This window comes from Lontra canadensis, unplaced genomic scaffold (assembly GCF_010015895.1).
Source record: "Lontra canadensis isolate GAN:19392208 unplaced genomic scaffold, GSC_riverotter_1.0 scaffold19, whole genome shotgun sequence".
Taxonomy (NCBI): domain Eukaryota; kingdom Metazoa; phylum Chordata; class Mammalia; order Carnivora; family Mustelidae; genus Lontra; species Lontra canadensis.
In genome coordinates this window covers 11,558,809-11,580,922 of record NW_022631013.1, presented here as the reverse complement: position 1 = coordinate 11,580,922, position 22,114 = coordinate 11,558,809, and the positions used below count along the sequence as shown (strand labels likewise).

General features: G+C 48.3%; 4 protein-coding genes across 20 annotated transcripts in view; 3 read left to right on the top strand and 1 right to left on the bottom strand.

Moving 5' to 3' along the window:
* Positions 1-36: 36 nt before the first annotated feature.
* Positions 37-10,297, top strand: FAM221B (family with sequence similarity 221 member B). 5 transcript variants are annotated; one of them, XM_032860558.1, is made up of 8 exons: positions 37-491; positions 2,520-2,639; positions 2,694-3,435; positions 3,584-3,727; positions 8,968-9,078; positions 9,253-9,450; positions 9,637-9,756; positions 9,892-10,097. In XM_032860558.1, the coding sequence occupies exons 2-8, from the start codon at positions 2,520-2,522 to the stop codon at positions 10,071-10,073; spliced, it is 1,617 nt and encodes a 538-aa protein (XP_032716449.1). In that variant the 5' UTR covers positions 37-491; the 3' UTR covers positions 10,074-10,097. The 5 variants fall into 5 exon arrangements, with proteins under 5 accessions (XP_032716449.1, XP_032716448.1, XP_032716446.1 ...); XM_032860557.1 differs by adding an exon at positions 2,320-2,416 and having other exon boundaries at positions 2,520-3,435; XM_032860555.1 differs by having other exon boundaries at positions 2,520-3,435.
* A 3,299-nt stretch (positions 10,298-13,596) lies between these two features.
* On the top strand, positions 13,597-15,820 carry HINT2 (histidine triad nucleotide binding protein 2). Of its 4 annotated transcripts, none has more exons than XM_032860566.1 (5): positions 13,597-13,618; positions 14,996-15,136; positions 15,234-15,338; positions 15,451-15,523; positions 15,638-15,820. In XM_032860566.1, exons 1-5 carry the CDS (start codon positions 13,616-13,618, stop codon positions 15,727-15,729), a joined length of 414 nt encoding a protein of 137 aa, XP_032716457.1. In that variant the 5' UTR covers positions 13,597-13,615; the 3' UTR covers positions 15,730-15,820. The 4 variants fall into 4 exon arrangements, with proteins under 4 accessions (XP_032716457.1, XP_032716455.1, XP_032716456.1 ...); XM_032860563.1 differs by lacking the exon at positions 13,597-13,618 and adding an exon at positions 13,664-13,830; XM_032860564.1 differs by lacking the exons at positions 13,597-13,618; positions 15,234-15,338 and adding an exon at positions 13,643-13,830.
* Positions 15,821-16,589: 769 nt separating this feature from the next.
* Positions 16,590-18,843, top strand: SPAG8 (sperm associated antigen 8). 3 transcript variants are annotated; one of them, XR_004383033.1, is made up of 7 exons: positions 16,590-16,703; positions 16,797-17,508; positions 17,627-17,801; positions 17,998-18,043; positions 18,129-18,243; positions 18,344-18,422; positions 18,526-18,580. XR_004383033.1 is itself a non-coding variant. In XM_032860542.1 (7 exons), the coding sequence occupies exons 1-7, from the start codon at positions 16,666-16,668 to the stop codon at positions 18,712-18,714; spliced, it is 1,338 nt and encodes a 445-aa protein (XP_032716433.1). In that variant the 5' UTR covers positions 16,590-16,665; the 3' UTR covers positions 18,715-18,843. The 3 variants fall into 3 exon arrangements, 2 of the variants coding, with proteins under 2 accessions (XP_032716433.1, XP_032716434.1); XM_032860542.1 differs by having other exon boundaries at positions 18,360-18,422; positions 18,526-18,843; XM_032860543.1 differs by lacking the exon at positions 17,627-17,801 and having other exon boundaries at positions 18,119-18,243; positions 18,360-18,422; positions 18,526-18,843.
* Positions 18,844-18,931: 88 nt separating this feature from the next.
* The window catches only part of NPR2 (natriuretic peptide receptor 2), a 51,564-nt gene continuing 48,381 nt past the window's right edge, over positions 18,932-22,114 (bottom strand). For all 8 annotated transcript variants that reach the window (XM_032860536.1, XM_032860537.1, XM_032860538.1 and 5 more), the window contains 6 exons: positions 21,635-21,758; positions 21,374-21,442; positions 19,937-20,111; positions 19,767-19,865; positions 19,401-19,492; positions 18,932-19,272 (listed from right to left, as the gene is read on the bottom strand). In XM_032860536.1, the coding sequence (XP_032716427.1) occupies positions 19,207-19,272; positions 19,401-19,492; positions 19,767-19,865; positions 19,937-20,111; positions 21,374-21,442; positions 21,635-21,758 (625 nt within the window). In that variant the 3' untranslated portion in view covers positions 18,932-19,206. The remainder of the gene's footprint in view (positions 19,273-19,400; positions 19,493-19,766; positions 19,866-19,936; positions 20,112-21,373; positions 21,443-21,634; positions 21,759-22,114) is intronic.

Below are 22,114 nucleotides of genomic sequence, written 5' to 3'. Positions count from 1 at the left end.
AGACACCTAGGGACGTCCCCATAGATGTCCGCAGACTATCCAAACACTCACAGAGATCCCGCAAACCCCTTTAAAAGAAGTGAACCCTCTAGGCTCGTCCCCTGCGGGTCCAATGCAGCCTCCTCTGGAGTCCAGTGCTGTTGCCACGGAGACTCCTGGGCGTTCCGGTTGCCCTGGTGACGGATCCCTCCACTCCCAGCCCTGGTTCCAGAGGTTTCAGTCAAGCTCCTCCCTCATCGGCCCCGGAACCCCTCATCCCTCCCCGTCCCGCCCTCCCCCAGGTCTGGCCAGAGTTCCTTTGCAAATTTCTGCAGGTGTCCAACTTCCCTCCCCAAGTGGTAGACTTGAAGGCAAGGCTTCTCATTACATAGCAACCGCAAGGAGGGTCTCATCCAAGAGCTATCCACCCCTCGCTAACATTTCCCCTTCCCATCTTAAGACGAGATTGTGACCTAAGGAAGGACTTGTAACAGCCAAGCCAAAGCCCAGAGGTAGGTGGTTTCTCCAAAGCCTCCTCTTCCAAACTCTCATACCACTCCCTTCCTAACACCTTCTGCCCCTTTCCAACTCAGTCCAACCCCCTCCCATTCTGTATTTTTCATCCTTACACTCCCCCTCCGCCACGTTTACTCCCCACAATTCCCTCTTCTCCTTCTTTTTCTCCTTCTTCTCCTCCCATCCTCTGGTTCTCCACCCTCAAGTTTCTTTTTCCTCTTGCTGAATGCCTAGTCAGATTCCTATCACCCTACCTTTCTCTCCCTACTTAATGTCCCAAACTTCCCCTTTGGAAAGACTCTAATGAGTGTTAAGTGGTGTGTTTAGTATCTCTGGAGCACGGCGGGAAAGTAGGGACCACAGAAGGCTAAGGCTGGAATACTTAGGCTCTATTGCAAATAATGACAGGCCTTGAATTTCAGGGCCAAGAAATTTAAACTTAATTCTTAGGCTGAGACAATTGAGTGTTTTGTTTTGTTTTTCTTTAAAGATTTTATTTATTGGGGCGCCTAGGTGGCTGAGTGGGTTAAAGCCTCTCCCTTCAGCTCAGGTCATGATCCCAGGATGGATCATGGGATGGAGCCCCGCATCGGGCTCTCTGCTCAACGGGGGAGCCTGCTTCCTCTCACTCTCTGCCTGCCTCTCTGCCTACTTGTGATCTCTGTCTGTCAAATAAATAAATAAAATCCTTTTAAGATTTTATTTATTTATTTGACAGACAGAGATCACAAGTAGGCAGAGAGGCAGGCGGAGGTGGGTGAGGAGGCAGGCTCCCCGCTGAGCAGAGAGCCCAACGTGGGGCTCAATCCCAGGACCCTGAGACCATAACCTGAGCCAAAGGCAGAGGCTTAACCCACTGAGCCACCCAGGCGTCCCCAATTGAGTGTTTTTAAGCAAAGGAATGCCGTTTTTAGGTTTATGTTTTCAGAAAGATCTCCATTGGATCATTAATGAGGACTGACTTCTTTTGGACATCCTTCCAAGACAAATTTGTCACACCCCACTCCAGAGCATCCTGAGCTTACCCCAGCACAACACCAACTCATCTGTATTGTTATTTTGGTTAGCCAGATCTCCTTCCCAGGTTCTTTCAACTGAGTCCAGTGCTTAGCACAGTGCCTAGGTGAAAGTGTAAGATTGAGTTGTTTATAAAAGCAAAAGTTACATAAATCAGTGAAAGAATGGCTGAGTGGATTAATACGCTGGAGGAGAGAGAGGGGTGAAGTTACTATATAATAAAGGTAGAAAATTCTGAGAACTTGAACAAAATTAGAGGGAAAAGAAAAGAGAGTGGATTTTGGAATTATTTAGAAGATAGGAAATACAGTCCTTAGTGCCTATTTGTAGATGAGGTTTGAGGGGAAAGGGTAAGCCCAAAATAATTCCCATAGTTCAATTTTCATGCCCTGTCGGACATCCATTTAGCCATGGGTATGAGTGTTAAGTACAGGGATTAAAAGGTCTGAGCTGGAAGTATGGATTTAGGAAATCATCCACATACCAGCTAGAAGTAACTGAAGCCTTGAACATGAGTGACATCATCAAGGAAGGGAGTATGTGGTCTCTAGACAAAACCAGACTGCACTCAGGGCCCTGCCTAATGCATCGTGGCATTGTCTTGTACTCAGGAGCAAACCCCCACTTTGGCTTGGTATCCCAGTCTCTAGAACTCTACTGCCTGACCTCCATGGTCCTAAGGCCCAGGACGTGCTCTTGGACTACTCAAGTTGCTATGTTCAGTCTCCCTCCTGGGTCACGATCCTCTATTACCATCTACTGATGGGATTCTGACTGTTTCAGCCTTTTTCTCTCTTTAAATTCCAGCTCCCTCACAATCTGTGGCCACATGTCACATGGGGTCTAGGCACACAGAAGAACCTCCTGGCACCAAAGTTCATCTTGCTTCCCCCTTATATCTCAGGTGCACGGAAATCCTTATCCTAATTCCATAACCCCCACTGTACTCTGACTTGCAGACCCTCCAGTCCCAACCTAATGAAGGCTGTACCCTATTCTACCACTAGATGGAAGCAGACAAGGTCACAGAAGAGCCTCATAGCACCATGGATACAGAGGACCACCCCTCTTCAAAGGACCTCTCTGCTGAAGAATCACAGGAGCCCCCTATCCCTGAAACACCCTTTGAGTCTTCCATCTCTGAGACCCCCTTAGAGCCCCTTGCCGCTGAAACCCTTTTGGAGCCTTCCATCTCTGAGACTCCCTTAGAGCCCCACGCCTCTGAATCTCATATGGTGCCACCTGCTTCCCAGGCCCTTTTAGAGACCCATGCCTCTGAAACCTCTTTGAAACCTTCCATCTCTGAGACCCCTTTAGAGACCCACACCTCTGAATCTCATATGATTCCATCCACTTCCCAGGCCCCTTTAGAGACCCACACCTCCAAAACCTCTTTGAAAACTTCCATCTCTGAGACCCCTTTAGAAGTCCACACTTCTGAATCGCCTATGGTTCCATCCACTTCCCAGGCCCCTTCAGAGACCTATACCTCTGAAACCCTTTTGGAGCCCTCTATCTCTGAGACCCCTGTAGGATACTCTGAGAACCCTTTGGAAACCCCTATGCCTGAGACCCTGTTGGAGACTCTCATCTTTAAGGACCCAGAGAAACATGTTTTTTCTCATACCTCATCACAAGACCATGTTCCTGTATCTTCCCCTGATACTCTGGAGGAAGACCTCTTTAAGTATTCTCCCAGTGAGGTCTTGTGGAGAAGGAAGTCCAGCCAGATCTCTGAGTATGAAAGCCTTCAAAAGCACTCCCTTTCAAGCCCTTCAGCCCCAGTCCACCTGGACACATCTGTAAAGGAAGAGGAAGAGGAAGGAGAGGACAAGGAGCAGGTGGAGGCCACTGACAGCAGCGCACACACAGCTCAGCCAGGACAACAGCCGGGCAAGAAGAAGGGGAAGAAAGGATTTAGCCGTAATTGTGCCTGCGCTTTTCCCCATTCTCATCACTGTCTTATACCTGCCCCAGGAGGAGGGGATTGGGTTACTCTTTAACCTGGCCTCTTCTTTTAGTTTTAGGGCCTCCACACTTCTCCTTGGTTACTCAGTTTCTCCCTTCCCAGATTACACAGCCCACCCAGTGGTCCCTGCCAAGCAAACAGAGCTGGTGGAAGTGGCTAAGGCAAGGCCCAGAGAGAAGTTCGGTGCTCAGATGAACTATCTTTTCCAATGGGAGAAGAATGCAGCCCTGAGTGCCATCCAGACAGGTGAGCCCAGAAAACCCTTCAGAAGCCTGTGACAGGCCATGGCCATCCTCCAATCCAACTGGACCAGGGAACCTGCCCTGATCCATGGATTGCTGTCCCCTGTGGAAATGGCAAACTAAAATTAAACTGCCTTTAATCTAGGAGGGGAGAAGCCAGGTGGGCCAATGTGGATAGCATGGTACAGAAAAAAAGTGGGGATATTCATATAAAGCCCAGGGAGGGACAGGAAGCTAAACTAAAGTTGTTAAAAGGAAAAAAAAAAAAAAAAAAGAATGGCCATACACCAGACCCACCTCTAGGGCTCTGAAAGCCTGGACCAAACAGACCTTAAGGCAGAGATGGCCCAGGACCCTAGACAGTCCAGGAGACTTGTGGCTCTGACATGGCAAAAGGCCTTTTGGTCCCCTTGGGGGAACTTCACTAAAAGGCTGTCACCCAGCATGCCAGACTCATTATCACCTAGGTACCCAAAAGCTGTGAGTCTCTTCACCAAGGAGGAGAGTGGGAACTTCAAGCCCTATTGATTCCAAGTCTCAGCCCAGAATCAGTACTCTTGCCAGCCCCATAAGTGGCATGCTGTGCTTATGTATGCCTGCATATAAAAGGTGTGCAGATGGAAACCCATGCCCTCCGGTGCAAGCATGTATACCTGTGTTGCTGAAATTCGTGTCTATAGCAAATACCTTCAGAATGAAGGCCACCCCGACCTGCTCTGCAGATTCTGGGGTTTCTAGACAATTCAATAGACAGGAGTTCATTTATTTTTGTCTTTCACACTTCCTTTCCCCTTATGATAGTAAGAGGGTTATGTTGAAACTAGATGGGCCTAAGATATAAAGACAACCAAGCAATCCTATGTCTTCTCACTCCTCATGCAATTTACTCTCCTCATTCTCATGCTGGGACCCTTCCCCCTCTACCCCTGGCCAAGAAAGTCACAATGATCTCATCTGTCTTAATTCAGGCATTGAAATGGCTTTGTTTGCTTATTTTAATCTTCTGTCACCCTTATTCTTCCTGGAAATGCAAGGTCATTCTCAGAACCTCCTGACTGCACCTCATTTTTCAAGGCTGCTATACTTCTCCACGTAGAACTTCTTCATTTTCCTGTTTAGACAGGCAGCTTTATGTAGTAATTTAAATGTCATTCAATCCTGAAAAAGGTATTTAGGGTTCCCTCCTAATATTGGGGATCTTGAGTCCCTAGAGAATCAGTATATGTGCTGTGTAGAGAAGGATCAAATGTAAGCTTTTCTTTTATTTAGTCAGCATTTACTGAGCACCAGCTGTGTGCCAGGTATTGAGCCAGGTGTGGAAGCAGTGGCTGGTGGGATGTCAAAAACAAAATCCTTCAAAAAATGTGTACTCTAGGGGTGCCTGCGTGGCTCAGTTGGTTAAGCATCTGCCTTCAGCTCAGGTCATGGTTCTAGAGTCCTGGGATCAAGTCCCGCATTGGGCTCCCAACTCCATGGGGAGTCTGCTTCTCCTTCTGACTTTCTCTGCTCTCATGCTTTCTCTTTCTCTCTCTCTCAAATAGATAAATCTTTAAAACAAAATGTGTACTCTAATGAGAGACACCAATAAGTAAAAAGGATAATTATAATTCATTCTAATAATTTCTATGAGTGAGGTCAGTCCACAGTGCCTCATAAGCAGAAAAAAAAAAGGGCACCTAATCTTGGGTGCTCGGGGAATAAGTCTTGGAAGGGATGACTTCTCAGCTGGAATCTGTAAGATGAGTAAGAAGAGGTGGACAGGTAAAAAGTGGGATATGAGGGCAAGGTGCCAGTAGGAAAGTGCAAGAAATGTTGAACAGAGCTCAGAGCTCAGCTCTGGAAGGGCAGAAGTGTACAGGCATTTCTGTGCAAAGCTCAAGAGTTGGGATTATAACCTAAGGGCAACTGAGAGTTACTAAAAGGTTTTAAGTGGGACAATAACATGAGCAAATTTGTGGTTTTGAAAGACTGCTCTGGCAGTAGTGTAGACTTCAGTAAGATAAGACTGCACATAGGAAGACTACATTGGGCAGTGGTAATAATAATCCAGGTCAGAAGTAGATGCGTGGAGGTGGACAGAAATAGAATGTTCAAGAAATGTTAAGAAGGTAAAACTGACCTTTGGATCTTTGGATGTATAGGATAAGAGAGAAGGACATGCCTGGAATGACCCCCAGGTTTTTGGCTTAGATACTGATTGGATGATGATGCCATTAGTGAAACAGAGAAGATGCATGATAAGTATGTGCTTGGATGAACAGAGGACAAAGCTTGAGGGCCAGGTTTGAAAGGAATAATTGGCTGTACCACACTTGAAGAGCTGGTGGAACATGCTGTTGAAAAAGTATGGAGATACCTGACTATATGTCTGGACTGGAGACATCCTTCACGTAAAAATAGCTGTATGTTGTATGGAGATGTTCTAAGCAAAAAGAGATGTTATCACGCAAATAGTATATGAGCATGGAATCAATTGTCACTGTCTGGTATTTTCAGAGTAAACATCTGTGCCATAGACACTTTTGCCACAAACAGTGCACCACAAAATTAATTGACCATAAGGCAATTTGCCATAAAAGATAAAAAAAATAACTAGTTGGTAGTTTGGTTTGGCAGTTTGTTAGTTTCATCAACTGGTTGACAGTTTGGTTTCATTTCTCCATTGACACAGTTCCCTTATTTTTATATTACATAAATCTTGGGCTTCGTAATTGTCTACACAGTGACACAGAGTTTTAAACCCACACAACTTCCCATACAACTTTGGAATGTCTATCAATGGACATGTGACAATCTGTCAAGAACAAAGAGCAGTGTAGAAAGCTTTCAGAACACAATACAAAGCTCAGTTACAAATATGTATCCTAGTACTTGGAAACTGATACCTCTTAATGAAGGGGAAAATTTTAGCAAAAAAAGAAAAAGTGATGACTAATGAGCAAAAACCAAAACAAAAACAAACTGATGAATCAACATGCAAAAAAAACCCCAAAAACAAAAACAAAAAACAACCAAAAAACAAAAACGTATAATACTATGAATTTAAGACTTTGAAGACAAGTGGTTAAGTACGATCCACAAAATAAAATGAGTTATTTGCATGGTATTGCCATGAATCTGTTCTATACATTTTAAATTCATTTTAAATTCCATTTTTTTGCATTTTGCAATAAAGCCATTTTTAATTTTGATATTCAGTTTCCATGTTTCATTATGCCCTTTTTAATGAATGTCTTTTTTTTTTTGTAATTTTATCTTTTGTGGCAAAATTGTCTATGGCCAATTGATCATGTAGTGAAAATGTTTGCAGTGAAAATGCTTGGGGCAAAGATTCTTAAGGCGAAACTACATAGAATCACCTTGTACAGAGTCAAAATGGCATCCCAGATAATGCCTCCTCCCCCCGCCAGTCCTTGTCCACTTATAACAGGAAGAGTGTTTGGAATCAGAGCAGAGAGAGGAGGGTTCCACTCTGGACTACATGGCCTGATGTCAATTGTCCCACTTTAAGAACATGGACACCTATAATGGAGTCTGAGGTATAGTCGCCAGTCTCTGTTTAAACTCTAGTCTTCATCTGAGAGCTGAACACTGACTCCTATATCGGTACTTGGACTTGACTCTCCCAGGCCCCCAGGCAGGACCTCAATCTATGGGAACTGACCCTCCTTCACTTCCACGCCTCATCTGCTCAGCCTCTGGATGGAATTCAGAATTCCTCTAGTAGAATCCTGGCCCCCTCTCACCTCCATTGTGACTCTGCCCATACACTGCCCCTTCGACCAAGCCTTGCTGGTGTAATGGGGTGCTGGCACTGTAGGCTGTCAGTATCAAGACAGAAGTAGCAAAGCCAAAAGCCACATCTGGATAGGCTTTAGACCCTTAAAGACCATGGGTAAGGCAAGAAAACCTAGACTAACAATTGGGCACAGAATTGTGAATTGTGGCCCTGGCCAAAGTCAAAGACCAGAGGACACTAACTTCAGGGATATGCCTATAATACAGGGTCTCTCTTCCCTTCTGAAGGAATTTTCTCCTTCATTTACTCAGTCAAGGAGTCTGTGCTCTCTGAGCACCTATTTCGGGCCAGGCCCTAAGCTAGGACAAGAGATGCAAATGAAAAGCCAGACCCCTCCTTAGAAGAACTTAGTTTAAGAGAAACATAAGTTAAAAAATCGATTCCAATGCATTGTACTGTGATAGGAGTAGTGGGAAAAGTAAAAAACATGGGCCCCTAGACAGAAAGAGGAAGTCAGGGAAAACTTTTTAGCGGAGGTGACACTTCACTGTAGCCTTTAAATGGGAATGGGTCCTATGGCTGAACGTCCCATTCCATGAGGACTCATCCAGGATTCTTGCCTAGAAATTGGAGTACTCTCAGGTCTCCTGAAGGGTGAGAAAATCTGAGTGGAATGTACTCTCTGGCTCTCCTCCCACATTTACATGGCTCCACCCTTGCCTTGTAGTACCACCGACCTGTGAAGCCAGTTTCAGATCCCACTGTGGAAACCAGGCTCTCAAAGGTTGTGGCATCTCACTGGTGCCTGCTCTCAGGGATACTTCTTAGCCTCACAAGCTTCGATTTCTTGATCTTCACCACTCATGACTTCTGGCCTACCTCTCTCTCCTGATTCTTAGAGAACCATAGGCAGACCTTCTCAAGTTCGCAGACAGCATTAGTTCCATAACACCAAGAACACAAAAAGGAAATATGAAGGTGCGAACCTTGAAAAGTGAGGAAAGCCCTCCTCCTGGTCCCAGAGCTGCCCAAACTCCTCCTCCTCTGCCTCTGGTGCCTTCAACAACCATGCTTCTGAGGTGCCAGTCCTCACCATCTCCTCTACACCTGGCCAGTCATCTTCCCTTCCCTCACCTTAGACACTTCAAGGAAACAAAGCAAAGTTAGGCTTTAATGTGGGAAGGGGAAGAGATGGGATTCTTCACAGTCACAGAGAACTTGGCAAGATTCATGTTCATCTTCAAACAAAATTTCATTTGTAATTTTGAAGATGGTCTTCAGTCATTTCTGACAGGCTAACAGAGATGGAGTGGATCCTGGGGTGGGAAAGGAACTGAAACCCTTGTGGAACACTGAGAAAACCTGGTGGGAAATTGTCTAAAGGGGTGGGGATGGGAACTTCATGGGTGGAGGTGAATACACCTAGGGGGAGAGGTGAGAACGCCTTGGGCAGGGGGCTTGTGCTATTTTTCCTTCTCACTTTTCCTTAATCCCTCCACACTCAGGTCTCTACATTGGCTGGCGCTGCCCCCATTATCTATGGGACTGTTTCCGGATTGGAGATGAGTCCAAATGCTTTTGTGGACACTTGCTGAAAGAGCACCAGATCATCTCAGGTGGGGAGAACTGACCAGCCCCTGTCAGGGGAAGGGATAACTATACTCTGGCCATATGACAGAAAAGTGTGTGTGTTGGTATGGGAGGTGGGGGGAGTTGGCATGGGAAGGCCTGGCCCTATTAGGTGTTCCCCATTCCCCATTCCCATTAGACATTTCTCCCCATTCCCTTAGACATATCCGTGCCCTGCAATGTGGGCCAGTGTCGCTGCCTCATGTTCTGCTTTATCCCATCACGCCCAGAGGAGGTGGGTGAGTTCTGGCTCAAAAGACGAGCTACCTTTGACCCCAAGGCCTGGAGGGCCCAATGTCGCTGCAAACACAGCCATGAAGAGCACACAGCTACTGGGTCCCATCCCTGCAGGGTGAAAGGTAATTTCTAGGGTGAGGGGAGTACAGGGGTGTGCATGGGTAGGATGCAAATAGTTTGGGAATAAGGATAGGGGAACTGGTAGAAGAAACCTGTGTTTGTGGTTGGTATGGAAGAGATGAGAATGTAGTCAGCCCAGGGGGGAACACCAATTCCCTATACTTGTCTTGGCTTCCTCCTTGCCCCAGGTTGTTGCTGCAATTGCTTTGAGTCTAATTTCCTCTGTGCGGCCTGTGACCGTCGCTGGGAGGAACATGAGACTTTCTTTGAGACTGAGGAGACCCGGCGACGAGGAGGGAGGCCTCATGGTGAGGGGGCAACCTAGAAGAGTGGGCAGTCAGAAGGCCGGGCAGGAAGGTGCTCCCACCCTCAACCATCCCCTCCAGGAGTACCTCACCCTCTCACCTGCTGCACCCCATACTTGCACCGGTTTCTACCCCCAGGAGCAGACTATATGCCTTTTGCAGAGATGCCTACTTTCCGAGAAGCCATCGTCAGCAACTCTGACTCTGAGGCTCTACAGAAGCAGGGGCCCTCTGGCCATCCTGGCTCCCACTGCAGACCCCCGGGGCCTCCTGGCCCACACAGCCTCTGGCCTGACCCTATGTCTGACCCCCACACCTGACCCTTTCACCTCTGCTTTTCCCTCCTCCAGGCACAGACACTATCAACACCTGGCGCAGGCCTCTTTGAACCTGGCTCAAATCATCAATAAAAGGGAAGCCCCTGGAATCTGGCCTGGTTCTGTATGGGGCAGATAGATCCTAGGATCTTAGAGTTGCACCTAATGCGGGCAAGAGAGAGGACCACAAAGGAGACAGGCTGGATCAAGCCAACTGCTTCCACCAAACCCACATTCGAGATGCTAGCTCTGGCATCAGAAGGACAGAGTGGCTTCAAGGAAGCCAGGGAGGGAGGGGGTTTTTGGAAGAATAGAGTGAACACTGGTGTTGGATGCAGTTGCAGACGCCGGTAATAAAGACTGAAAAATGTCCACTGGATTTTACAATTAGGTCTTTGGGCACTTCAGATAATGTAGTTTCAGTGATGCAGTGGGGGCAGAAACCAAACCCAGTAAGTCTGAAAGAGTTTCTTTAGGAAGCTTGGATGAAAAGAGCAGGAGAGAAGTCAGACAATATCCAGAGAGACATGTAGAATCAAGAAACAATTTTTAGGAGGGAAAAAGGGGAGGAACCAGTAAAGGAAGATCTTGAAGGATACCGAAGAGAGAAAGAGATGCCTGGTGAGACATCCCAGAGATGGAGGGAGGGAATGAGATCAGGGCAGAGGTGAAGGGATTTGCTCTGGACAGGAGAACCACCACCTCCTAAGACCAAGAGGAAAGAAGAAGGAAAATGATGGGCTTTCACTGAGCTGCAGGAAGCAGGATCTTGTGGAAGTTCTCCCTGTGAAGTAGGAGACAAGGTCAGTTGCTGGTCATGAAGGCAAGGGGTAGGAGTGGGGAGTAGGAGAGAGGAGAAGATTTGCGAAGGCTGATGTGGGGAATCACAGAAAAACCTAATCAGTGGGTAGTTGAGGATTCAGGTACAGCTGGAAGCAGGAACCTAAAGAGGAAGAGAAACACAATAGTTAGATTGAGTTAGATTGATAGCTGATGATGGGAGGGTGTCAGGAAGGATGATCAGGAAAGTCAAAAAGAAGGCTTGAGAATGTGGGGAGAGCTGACCACACAAATGGACAGAAAGTAAAGCCAGGAAGCAAATGACAAACTGGAAAAAAAAAGAACAAAGAACAGAAGTCTCTAATGAGGTCCAGTAGCTGATGTAGTGGTGGGGATAAGTACAGGAGACATTGGTCAGAACCTACAGAGAGCTGCAGCTCTTAGATGAGAGATCTGCCAGGGATCACAAAGACTTGGAGTAAAGAACTGTGGGCAAGGGGCCGAAACCAGTGACTGTGGCCAAAATCAGTGAATCATAGTTATTTTTACAAGGAGTAGGAGATTCGGGCTCTAATGGGCTCTGTGATCCTAGGCAAGCCCTCTCTGGGCCTCAGTTTCTGGCTCTGTAAAAGAATAATCTCTGTGCTACCTGCTCCCCCTGAGAACCCAAAGAAATAACCAGTTTCAAAGCGCTTTGTTGTCGTCTACCATGCCTGGCCAGTTTCCTTCCCCTTCCTAGATCCCAGCTCCTCTTACCTCTTGAGCTTCTCCAAAGCAGCTCTATGGGCTGCTGCGTTCTCAGAGGCACCACAGAGAACTGCATGTAACCTCTAGGGCACAGAAAAGGCCAGTCTACATTTCCCCACATTTGGGGAAGCTAGGAAGAGATGCAATCTAGACTGCTAGAACTCCTAGAGGAAAGTACAGGGTCAAATGTCTGCCCTTTGGAGGATAAAAGGACTTTCTAACAATAATACGGCTATAGCAAATGTGGTTACTATCTCTGGAAGCAAAGAGTTGTTCTTGGCTGGTGATATGCAATTAGCGCCATAATGACCATTCACTAAAACTAATTCAATAGTCAGCAGTAAAGGAAAGGCTACTGTGAAAACTCATTCAAATAAATAATATGCAGAGGGTGCCTTTGTGGCTTAGTCACTTGGGCATCTACCTTGGGCTCAGGTGGTGATCTCCAGGTCCTGGGACGGGAGCCCTGAATGGGCTGAGGCATCTTGCTTCCTGCTCAGCAGGGAGTCTGCTTCTGTCTTCTCCCTCTGCCCTCATCCCACCGCTCATTCTCTCTCTCTCTCAACTAAAGTAAAATCTTAAAAACTAATAAATAATAGGCAGACATTACAAAGTATATTTACATAGACTAATAATATGGAAAATTGATTGTCAGGGGCATTACATATTATGAAATATTACATATTATGTAATATTTTAAAACATTTTTTAAAAAGATTTTATTTATTTATTTGAGAGAGAATGAGAGAGAGAGCATGAGAGAGGAGAAGGTCAGAGGGAGAAGCAGACTCCCCAAAGAGCTGGGAACCTGATGCGGGACTCGATCCTGGAAGTCCGGGATCATGACCTGAGCCGAAGGCAGTCGCTCAACCAACTGAGCCACCCAGGCGCCCCATATTTTAAAACATTTTAAACATTACATGTTTTAAACATATATATTTTAAACATATTACATATTATGAAAGCAAATGAAACACCAAATATTATTCATTCCACAATCATTGAGCACCTATCTATGTCAAGGACATGAGCTAAAAAAAAAACCACAAAAAATACTAAAGATACAGTGGTGGCTTTTGTCCTAAGTGTTGAAGTCATACTAAAACTTAACTGTGTGAGTATATCAGCACTCTGTGACCCCTGTTCCTTCTGTCAAAAATATATATTCCGGCAAAACAAAATATATTTCTGACGCATTTTCCCTTGTTCTTCAAACCTGACTAACTGAAAATGCCAAAGCAAGGCTAACCATTTCTGATTAGGAAAGAACACTGGATACCGGTGCCTTTGCTTATTAGTCGTGTGGCAAAGACAGGCCCCTCCCGTCGCACCCCCGTTTAAAAAGAAAGGGGAAAAAAGGAAAAAAAAAAATGCCCTGAAAACAAACTGCAGAATCTTCAATCTTGGTGTTTGGACACAAGAACATAAACTAAGGAGAAACTGCCCTTAGATGAGTAAATTTAAAAAATCTCTGAAATGCTCAAGGGGCTGAAATGCCCTTGTAGGAAGGAAGCTGGGTATCTACCCCACCAGTTAAAGGACCCCCCTCCCAGTTCGCCTTCTGCCCCACTCGCCTGGCGCCGCCGCCCCGCCCCCCTGCGTGGCCTTGGCCTTCACGGGTTGCGGTGGTTCCAGGAGCCAGCCAGCGCCGAGCTTTCACAGAACCCGCCCTCTTCCTGGCCAATGCCGGGAGAGGGTCCACGACCTTAGGGGGCTTGGTGCCACACGAGTGCGGTGCAGCAGAGCCAATTGGAGGAAAATCCCACCTGGTCTCCTAAACCTTCCAATGGAGTGAGATACTCTCTTGGCGAAACTACTTAGGGGGCCCAATGGCGAAGGAACCTTCACTCTGACCAGAAGTCGAGGCCAATGGAGTGGAACACTCGCCCTCCAGATGGCAGAAGAAGCCAATGGGATGAAAAGATTCCGCCTCCGGGGTGGTGGCGGAGCCGGCGGAGTGAACGGCGCCACCCTCTGGGCTAAAGGGCAGCAAGCGGCCCAGAAGCGCGACCAATGGGATGGTAGGGCTCGCTCGCGGCGGCCGGCGGAGCCAATGGCTGCCGCTCACCGGCTCCCGGGAGGACCCACCTCGGGCTGGCGGCGGGGCCCGCGTACTGGGGTACGGAGAAAGGTTCGGCGACTGAGGGGCAAGATGGCGGCCGCCCTGGCGCTGGCTGCTGGGCTGTGCGTGGCGCGCAGGGCGGTGGCGGTGGCGGGGCCGCGGGGGGCACAGGTGAGAAGCGACCGTGGGAGCACAGAGGGCGTCCCGCGGGCACTGCCGTTCTCCGGGCCGGGTGTTGGCGTTCCTCCCCCAGGCGCGCGCGGCCTTGCGGCCTCGCGGGAACGGAGCCCGGACGCCGGGCAAGGAACGGTGCCCCTCCCGTGGTGCAAGCTCCGGGGCTGTGCGGTGAGGTCGGGCTGGTGGGCGGCGGTGGCCGACGCCCTGCACCGGCGGGGACGCCGAGGTCGCGAAAGGTCAGTGGATTGGCTGCTGCCTTCTAAGCCTACCTGAAACCCAGGTGACCGAACGCCTGCTCCAGGCAGCCTCCTCGGCGCCCCCTGCAGGAAGTGAAGTTTGTCTTCTCAGAGCCCGTCTCCTGCCCCTGTCAGGCCCCTGGCCGCCTGAGCACACGTATTAACCTCTCATCTTCTCCACTTGTCAGAGGGGTCAGATTCATCCCACCTCTTTCTCCCACAATGTGACAACACTGACTTCAGCCTTCTCTGAGCCCCTGGGAAACTGGGGCCTCCCTACCCACAATCCCCTGGGGCTGGGGTTGCTGAGTTCACATAATTCTTCCCTTCACTGATTTAAGGGACTGAAGTTAAAATTCAGTCAGAGGTCAGATCTGACATCAAGACGTGCTTGTGTCAAACTTGAATAAAACGGGTAACACAACTGAAAGATCAGGCAACAGGTAATGGAAATAAGTGGAAACTTAGTAACAAGGTGTGAGTAAATGGAAAGGGCTCCAGTGGTCTCAAAGGTGATACAAACCACTCCCTTTATTTTATATTTAAAGCCAAGAGGAGGGATTTATCTAAGGTAATTCAGTGGTAAAAGAAGAACTGGGACCTAAGTGTCCAGTTCTCATCCTGTGTCCTTTCCTCCGAACAGTAACTAAATTTACTAGACACGTTAGGAACAGGAATCAGTTGCACCGCTGAATCCTGCATTGTAATACGGCCTTTATCTAACCAAGGTCAGCACTATAACCCTACTCTTTGCTGCTGATGTTCTGAAATTCAGGAACTTGTCTTTTGGATGGGAAACACTAATAGGTTCTAAGAAGAATGAAGTTAATGACTAACAGAACCCAGCCTCTGCGAGCCCTGACTCACTATATGGGAAAGGTATTGTCAGCTCCCTCCCTTGGGTATGTCTGACCCACCTTCAGGTCCGAGGAGCTGCTGGTGTGACTGATGGAAATGAAGTGGCCAAGGCCCAGCAGACAGCTCCTAAGGGAGCAGCCCCAACGGTCTTCTCCCGGATCCTGGATCGAAGCCTCCCAGCTGATATTCTATATGAGGACCAGCAGGTGGGGTGCCTTTAGGGTTCGTTCCCTTAGGAACTTGTGAGATACATCAGCCTGTTAAAAAGTAACATGGTGGCCTCTGGCCTGTCACTACTCCCAGTGTCTTGTATTCCGTGATGTGGCGCCTCAAGCTCCTGTGCACTTCCTTGTCATTCCTAAGAAGCCCATTCCTCGGATTAGCCAGGCTGAAGAAGAGGACCAGCAGGTGGGAAGAGCAGAGCCAACATTTGGCTTTGGGGTAGGGGAGCCCTGGACAACAGCTAGAGGTTTTTCTCCCTGTAAATGAAGCCACCTGTCTCCCTCCCCTTTCCCTGTAGCTTCTAGGACACCTTCTCCTTGTGGCCAAGAAGACAGCAAAGGCTGAGGGCCTGGGAGATGGATACCGACTTGGTGAGTGACTTTTGGCCCTTGAGCCTCTCACCTATAAATTCTCAAACCTGTCCCTCAGTCTGATCTTTAGTCTTTGACCTTTCCCATGTTCCATAACCCCACGCTCTATTTCAGTGATAAATGATGGGAAGCTGGGTGCACAGTCTGTGTATCATCTGCACATTCACGTACTTGGGGGTCGACAGCTCCAGTGGCCTCCAGGTTGAACCTGCCAACTGACCAAGAACCCCAGACCTGGATGCTTGGAGCGTGGCGGGGAATGAACCCTATGATGCTAATAAACTTGCTCTCCCTCGATTTTGGATCACTGTCTTAAATATATAAAGATACCACAAATAGGAAAGAACACTGATTAAACACAATGATCTCTATCAACTATGGACTGAGTGAAAGACATTAAGGAGGCCCATCCTGTAGTTAAAGAAGCATTTGCCTATAGGTCTGTGAGTCCTCATGACTAATGATCTACCTGGGTCAAGCTTCTAGAAAAGTAGCAGTAGGAATAAGCCTGTGTGAGTAGGAAGAGACTGAAACCCACGGGGGAGACCTGCTCAATCCTGGCCCTCATTCAAATGCCAAGCCAAGTTCTAGGGGGTCTGAGAGGAGGATGGCCTTAACATGAGGGCCTTTTACTGAAGAAGTAACCACACGAAAAGGCTGCTACCCTTTGACTGATCCCCATGTCTCACCGTTTTGCTTTTGAGTTTTCTAATGTATTTTCAACCTTAAACATTTTAAAAAGACTACCTCCACTTTTGAGAATGAACTAAGGGGAAGTTACTGTTGCCCCTACACAAGCACACCAAGTATGCTTTAGTCTGATACTCCAGCCCTGTGCTTGTCTCCAACACAAAGAGCCACCTTAGAAAGCCTCAAAAGAATCACGCTTAAGTGTAGAAGGCAGGGCCGTAGGCCAGCGGAACCTTAAAAGCTGGGCTGAGGCGGAAGGGAGTCTGAATGGAAAGCAAACTTCCCAGACAGCAGCAGGTTGAAGACTTCCGCCCCGCAGAGAATTTGCCTTCGCCCCGCAGAGAATTTGCCTTCACCGCCCCCCCCCCAGCACTTCCGCCCAACTCTAGTTCTGCGCAGACTCCTGGAATTATTTGCCGTCTCTATGGCAACCCAGTAGCTGCTGCCGGAAGATGGAGACCACCGAGCCTACCGAGGGATCGCGGTCTCGGTGAGAGCGGCAGCTTTGGCTGCAGGTGTAAGGGTACAAGAAAGGTCAGCCGACTTACTGGGCTGCGCTTTTGACGTATTCACTTCCTTTTAGATCTTTGGACGTGCAGCCTGGCGCTGGAGGGCTCAGGTCTTCTTCAGAACCGTTTCCTTTGGATGGCCATCCTAGGTCGGTCCTGGCAGCTGCAACTACTGCATCTGTAGCTGCCTCCACCGCCAAAACCGATGCGTTATCTACGAAGACCCGAGTCCGCTACTCTGAGCCGAGTGTTCTCATGGACCGCTCCTCTGACAGTCTTCCTGGGGAGCCCTGCACTGGAGCCAGCTTTACCCACAAGATAGACCAGAGGAGACTTGGCTTTGAGCCTGTCTATGCTTCCCGTTTCACCCAGGATCCCTGTACTACAAATGACCGTAGCTCTAGTCCTGGCCCTGTTACTGGCTCCAGTTCTGGTCCTGGCCATGGCTCTGGCCCTGGCTGTGACTCTGGTCAAGGGACTGGTTCTGATTCTGGCCCTGGTCCTGCCACTGAATCTGGGCCTAGTCCAGACCGTGGCCATGACCCTCAGCTCAGCCTCTGCAATCTCCCAAGCTTCAGAAACCTTGGGGCAGAGCTGGTCCCTAATTATTCCTGCTGGAATCACTACTGCTGCTGGGAACCTCAGAAACAACCCTGGAAAAGTTTGCAAGTCCCAGAACCTGGTGCACGAGGGCAATGGAAGACCCCCCAAGTTGAAGAGAAGTGTAAGGTTCTCAAAGAAACATTGCCACGGGGACACTGCCTTCTATACAACTGGGAGGAGGAGGTATTAAGGTTTCAGCCTTTTCCTGAAGACTGCCCCCAGTTTCCTGGGGGAGGCAGTAGTTTATTATGAGGGTGGGTACCATAAAGGATATCTTGGTCACTCACCTTGGGGCCCACAGAGAGCCACCAACCACCTGGATCAAGTCCCAAGTATGCAGGATGGCTCTGAGAGTTTCTTCTTCCGACATGGACACCAGGGACTGCTGACCCAACAGCAACAGTCACCCATGTCCTTCAGCACCACCCAGAAAGACTCGTACCAGCCCCCACGAAACTACTATCAACCAATTCGAGGTGGGAAGCATGAGAGAATGGGCATGAGCCCATTAGAGAAAAGAGAGAGGAAAGAATTTCTGGTAGGACTATGGATTGTCTGATGGGTAGAAGGGTAAAACCCCACGATTCTCCTTCCTTTTCTCACATTTGTTTCTTCTGGGCCTGCTTCTTAACCAGACTCCCCCCACTCTCTCCACTCCCTGCCCTCCCACAGGAAAGCGGGAAGCCATGCTGGAGATGCTCCTGCACCATCAGATCTGGTAAGAGGCTGGGAGAAGGGTAAAGGGGATGGGGGAAGACAAAAATCTGGAAAGAATGGCTCTGACACCTCCCAGGACTATATAGTAAAGAGGTGCAGGCAGAGCAGGAACCCGCAGGGAAGCAATCTGAGGTCGAGTCTGTGACACACCATGACTACCAAAAGGAGCTGGTACACGCCGGGCCTCCTGCCCCAACCAAGGTGAGAGCTTATCCCATCCCACTTGTACAGCTGGCTTCTAATGGGCTGTGGGAAAGTAGCAGAGGTTAAGAGAGGAAGATTCAAACCAAGAGCTTTTCAGGTTTTCTCCCTTACAGCCTCATGACTACCGTCAGGAGCAGCCTGAAACCTTTTGGATACAGAGGGCACCGCAGCTACCGGTGTGTAAGGGTATTGGGAGTCGGGGAGAAGAAGGAGGGGAAGAGGTGTTCTGTTCAGGCTTGGCGCAGAGCAGGATCTGTCCTCATTCTGGCTCTCCCCTAGGGTGTCAGTAACATCAAGACACTGGATACACCATTCCGGAAGAACTGCAGTTTCTCAACACCAGTGCCTTTGTCTCTGGGGCAGCCTTTGCCCTATGAACCTGAGAATTCTTCCCACCAACTGGGAGAAATATCCTCCCTTGCCTGTCAGGGAGCACAGGGTGGGGAAATGGGTAGAACTACTATCTAAGAGTTGAGGCGGGAAGAGGGGTGTGGAATACAGAATCCATTTCCGTCTGTACTGGAGAGGTGGGAAGGAAGGCGATTCTGTCTGTACTTGGTGAAGGGGCTTTCCATAAAGGGTTCTCTCTCACCCTGAGACTGCTATTTCAGTGAATCCATGCGTTACCATGTTCACATCCCATAACCTTTCCTTGGACTTGCCCCTAACCCAGACTCTGACATCATGACATTTTTTGTTGTTTTATATTTGGCCAAAATATTCTGGTTTAGATACAGATATTTACAGAAGGTAAGGAAGAAGGGAACCTAGCCAGAGCGAGGCAGGTATATGTACAAGGCTGAGCTGCAAAGAGCAACAACTTCCATATAAGGCAGGGTTTGTGCATGTTGGTTTCCATCTTACACGACAATGTCCATTTCTGGTGTGTGGAGAGATGGTGACCACTGCCCACCCAGGTACCAGCAGCAGGAGACTGTCTGACTTGGGAAGAAGTAGGTTCTACAGGAGTCCAGTGGGTCCTTTCCGCTCTCCTAAGAGCCAGTAAGTTCGCATCTTTCCTTTTCCCTGGAAGTGGGGGAGTGAAGATAATTCAGATTCTTCTATGGTATTCCTTCATCTCTGTCTGTCCCCCCTGGTCCCATAATTGCTTTCATCCTCCCTTTCCCTGATCCCTCCTCATGGCCTGCCATCACCTTCATCTCCACATCCCCCCGAAGCTCTAGCTGGAAGCATCCTAGCTCATCCAGGGCATCCTTGGTGGTAGAGGAGACATGGATCTTCAGGGCTGGAGTGGGACGGGGTGTGGGGATGGTGGGGAGATGAATCAAAGAAAAGACAATAGAAGAAATGGCGGTATCGGAGAGAGCTTTACCAGACCACCACCCCTCAGGAGGCTCTCAGTCTTTCCCAGGGCACAGGCACTAGAACCAAAATATGTCCAAGGATGGGGCAGTCAGGAACTGTGGTCTCTCAGATTGAGAGATTTGGAGGAACTCTGAAAAGAAGAAAAGGACAACACACATTGAGGCTAAGGCTGGGGTTGAGGGCTGATGTTTTACCTTGACCGTTAGACTCCATGCGGGAAGCAGTGTTCACCGTGTCTCCAAAAAGACAATAGCGGGGCATCTTCAGGCCAACAACCCCAGCGCAGACGGGCCCTAGAAGAAGAAACAGGTTGGGAGAACCTGGGGAAAGCAGGCACAAGGACTGGGGGGAGAGTCAGCCTTACCCGTGTGGACCCCTATGCGTAGCCTCAGCTGGTCATGTGGTCGGTGGCGGATGCGGAAGGAAGAAACTGCATCCAGTAATGCTAGGGCCATACGAGCAATTTCCGGGGCATGGCGCTGACCGTTTCGGCCTGGTAGGCCAGATACCACCATGTAGGCATCTCCAATCGTTTCTACCTGATTGAGATGGGGATTAAAATGTCACCTCTATGTGTATCAGTGGGAATGGAGAAGCATAGAAGGAGATAAGCTGGACACCACTATGAGTCAACCGAACAGCCTGGGAGGCCAGCACATTGACTGGAAAATAAGTGAGAATTGGCGGGGGTAGAGGTGGGTGGGCTCAGTTTAAGGGAATCTTTAAATCCTCCTATCCCATCCCTGTACATGGCAAACATTATCAGTAAATGTTTGCTGAATGAATGGATACCTGCTCTGCAACAAGACATGGACAAATAAGTTCTGCTGTCAGGAAATGGGAAGCAAGAAAACAGGGCTGCCCTGAAGAGCACAGAGGCTGGTGAGGAGGGCAAGCAGGCCCATTGAAATAGGCCTCAGACAGCCTGAACTGTGCAAGGTAAGAAAGCAGCCGCTTGGCTTTGTTAATTGTACTGAAGTACACAAAAGAATGGCCTGTTTTTAGGAACCAGACACTGAACCATTTAGGGATAAAGGGGCATCATGCCTGTAACTTACTCTCAAATAATCCAGAAAATAATTATATAGACATACAGATTTTTAAAAAATAAGGCAAGTGAGGTAAATTACAAATAACTGGTGATTCTGGGTGAAGAGTGTACGGGAGTTCTACGTTACAGTATGAAAGACATGGTAGAGTAAGTCCAAAGGGAAGGGACAGGAATAGTATTAACTATGCAGTATTAGACACTTTCCACAATAAATCTATTATTCCTAACTTATAGATAAAATTCCTGACACTCAAGGAGATTTCCAGTTACTTGCCCAAGGCCACACAATTAGTCACAAAATCAACACCTAAATCCCAATGGTTTTTACTCTGAAGTATAATAAAGCTTGCTCTGTGCCAACTCAATGACTTAACAAAATTTTTTACAAGGTAGCCTGTCTCTCGCCCTAATAAATCATTCTGTACCTACATCCCATATGATTCTTCCATGTCTAGAAGGGATGGAGAGATTGAGAAAAGATGGACAGGCTGTATTTATAACCCTAGGCAAAAAGTGGCAGATGGGGGCTAAATCCTGTGATGGTTCTGATTAGGGAAGCCTAAAGATTCACAAGAAATCAGAAAGATACAGTAAGAGGGCCAGAGCCTCATTTGTCTACAAAGGGCCCCCAGTATTAGGGTGTTGAGAGCCAGGAGGGCAAACTGACCATCGAGCAGGGTAAGGCATATAGGGTTTGGAGAGATTGGGTTTTCAAGGTGGTCTCCAAAGGAGGGTAGCCCCAGCTCTCACCTTGTAGACGTCAAAGTTGTCAATTATGGCATCAAAGCAGGTATACAGGTCATTAAGAAGTGTCACCACCTAACAAGGATGGGAAAGTATAGTCCCTGAGACTTGAACCTAGCTTTCTAAGAATTCTTAACCCATAAGCCCTAACAAAATATGGGATCTCCAGAACAAATGAATCTCCCCTACTATCAAGGCTCCCTATGCCCCCAACGAAGCTCCCCCAGATCCCTATCCCGCCCCCTACTTCTCACTCCTGGTTCTCACCTGCATGGGGGTGCTCTCTGCTGACAAAGCTGTGAAGCCAACAATGTCACTGAAGTAGATGGTAACACTGTCAAAGGCCTCAGCCTGTACAGTCTCTCCCCGTTTTAACTGCTCTGCCACTGAACTAGGAAGCAAGGGCCAAACTCAGAGAGAGAGGATGGGAGGAGAGAGGAAATGAGTGCGTGGCAGAGCAGAGACGCATTATAACGTGAAAGCCAAGCCGGGTAGAAGAGAAGGAAGGTGACGGGACTAGCTCAAGGTAAAGTATTTAAGTGGTGGGGGTTGGAAGGGGACCCCTGGGGATGGGGGCTAAATGTCTCAAATTGGGATTGTCCTATATCCACTTGCTAGAGCAAAGGCATGGTAGAGCCGTGTCCTAAAAAGAAGGGACGGGAAGCCAAGAAGAAGGCAGCATATCTCATTCAGGGACAGAATGAAAACACACAGGCTATAGCCAAAAAGTCTCACTGCGTCAGGATG

Excerpts from the sequence above, each read along its gene's own strand:
- SPAG8 (XM_032860542.1), top strand. The coding sequence starts at position 16,666 with ATGGAGACCACCGAGCCTACCGAGGGATCGCGGTCTCG. Across the intron at positions 16,704-16,796 it reads ACCGAGGGATCGCGGTCTCG|ATCTTTGGACGTGCAGCCTG; the intron begins GTGAGAGCGGCA and ends ACTTCCTTTTAG. Across the intron at positions 18,423-18,525 it reads AGAGGGCACCGCAGCTACCG|GGTGTCAGTAACATCAAGAC; the intron begins GTGTGTAAGGGT and ends GCTCTCCCCTAG.
- FAM221B (XM_032860555.1), top strand. The coding sequence starts at position 2,520 with ATGGAAGCAGACAAGGTCACAGAAGAGCCTCATAGCACCATGGATACA. Across the intron at positions 3,436-3,583 it reads GGGGAAGAAAGGATTTAGCC|ATTACACAGCCCACCCAGTG; the intron begins GTAATTGTGCCT and ends CTCCCTTCCCAG. Across the intron at positions 9,079-9,252 it reads AGAGCACCAGATCATCTCAG|ACATATCCGTGCCCTGCAAT; the intron begins GTGGGGAGAACT and ends CCATTCCCTTAG.
- HINT2 (XM_032860563.1), top strand. The coding sequence starts at position 13,750 with ATGGCGGCCGCCCTGGCGCTGGCTGCTGGGCTGTGCGTGGCGCGCAGG. Across the intron at positions 13,831-14,995 it reads CGGGGCCGCGGGGGGCACAG|GTCCGAGGAGCTGCTGGTGT; the intron begins GTGAGAAGCGAC and ends ACCCACCTTCAG. Across the intron at positions 15,339-15,450 it reads CTGAAGAAGAGGACCAGCAG|CTTCTAGGACACCTTCTCCT; the intron begins GTGGGAAGAGCA and ends CTTTCCCTGTAG.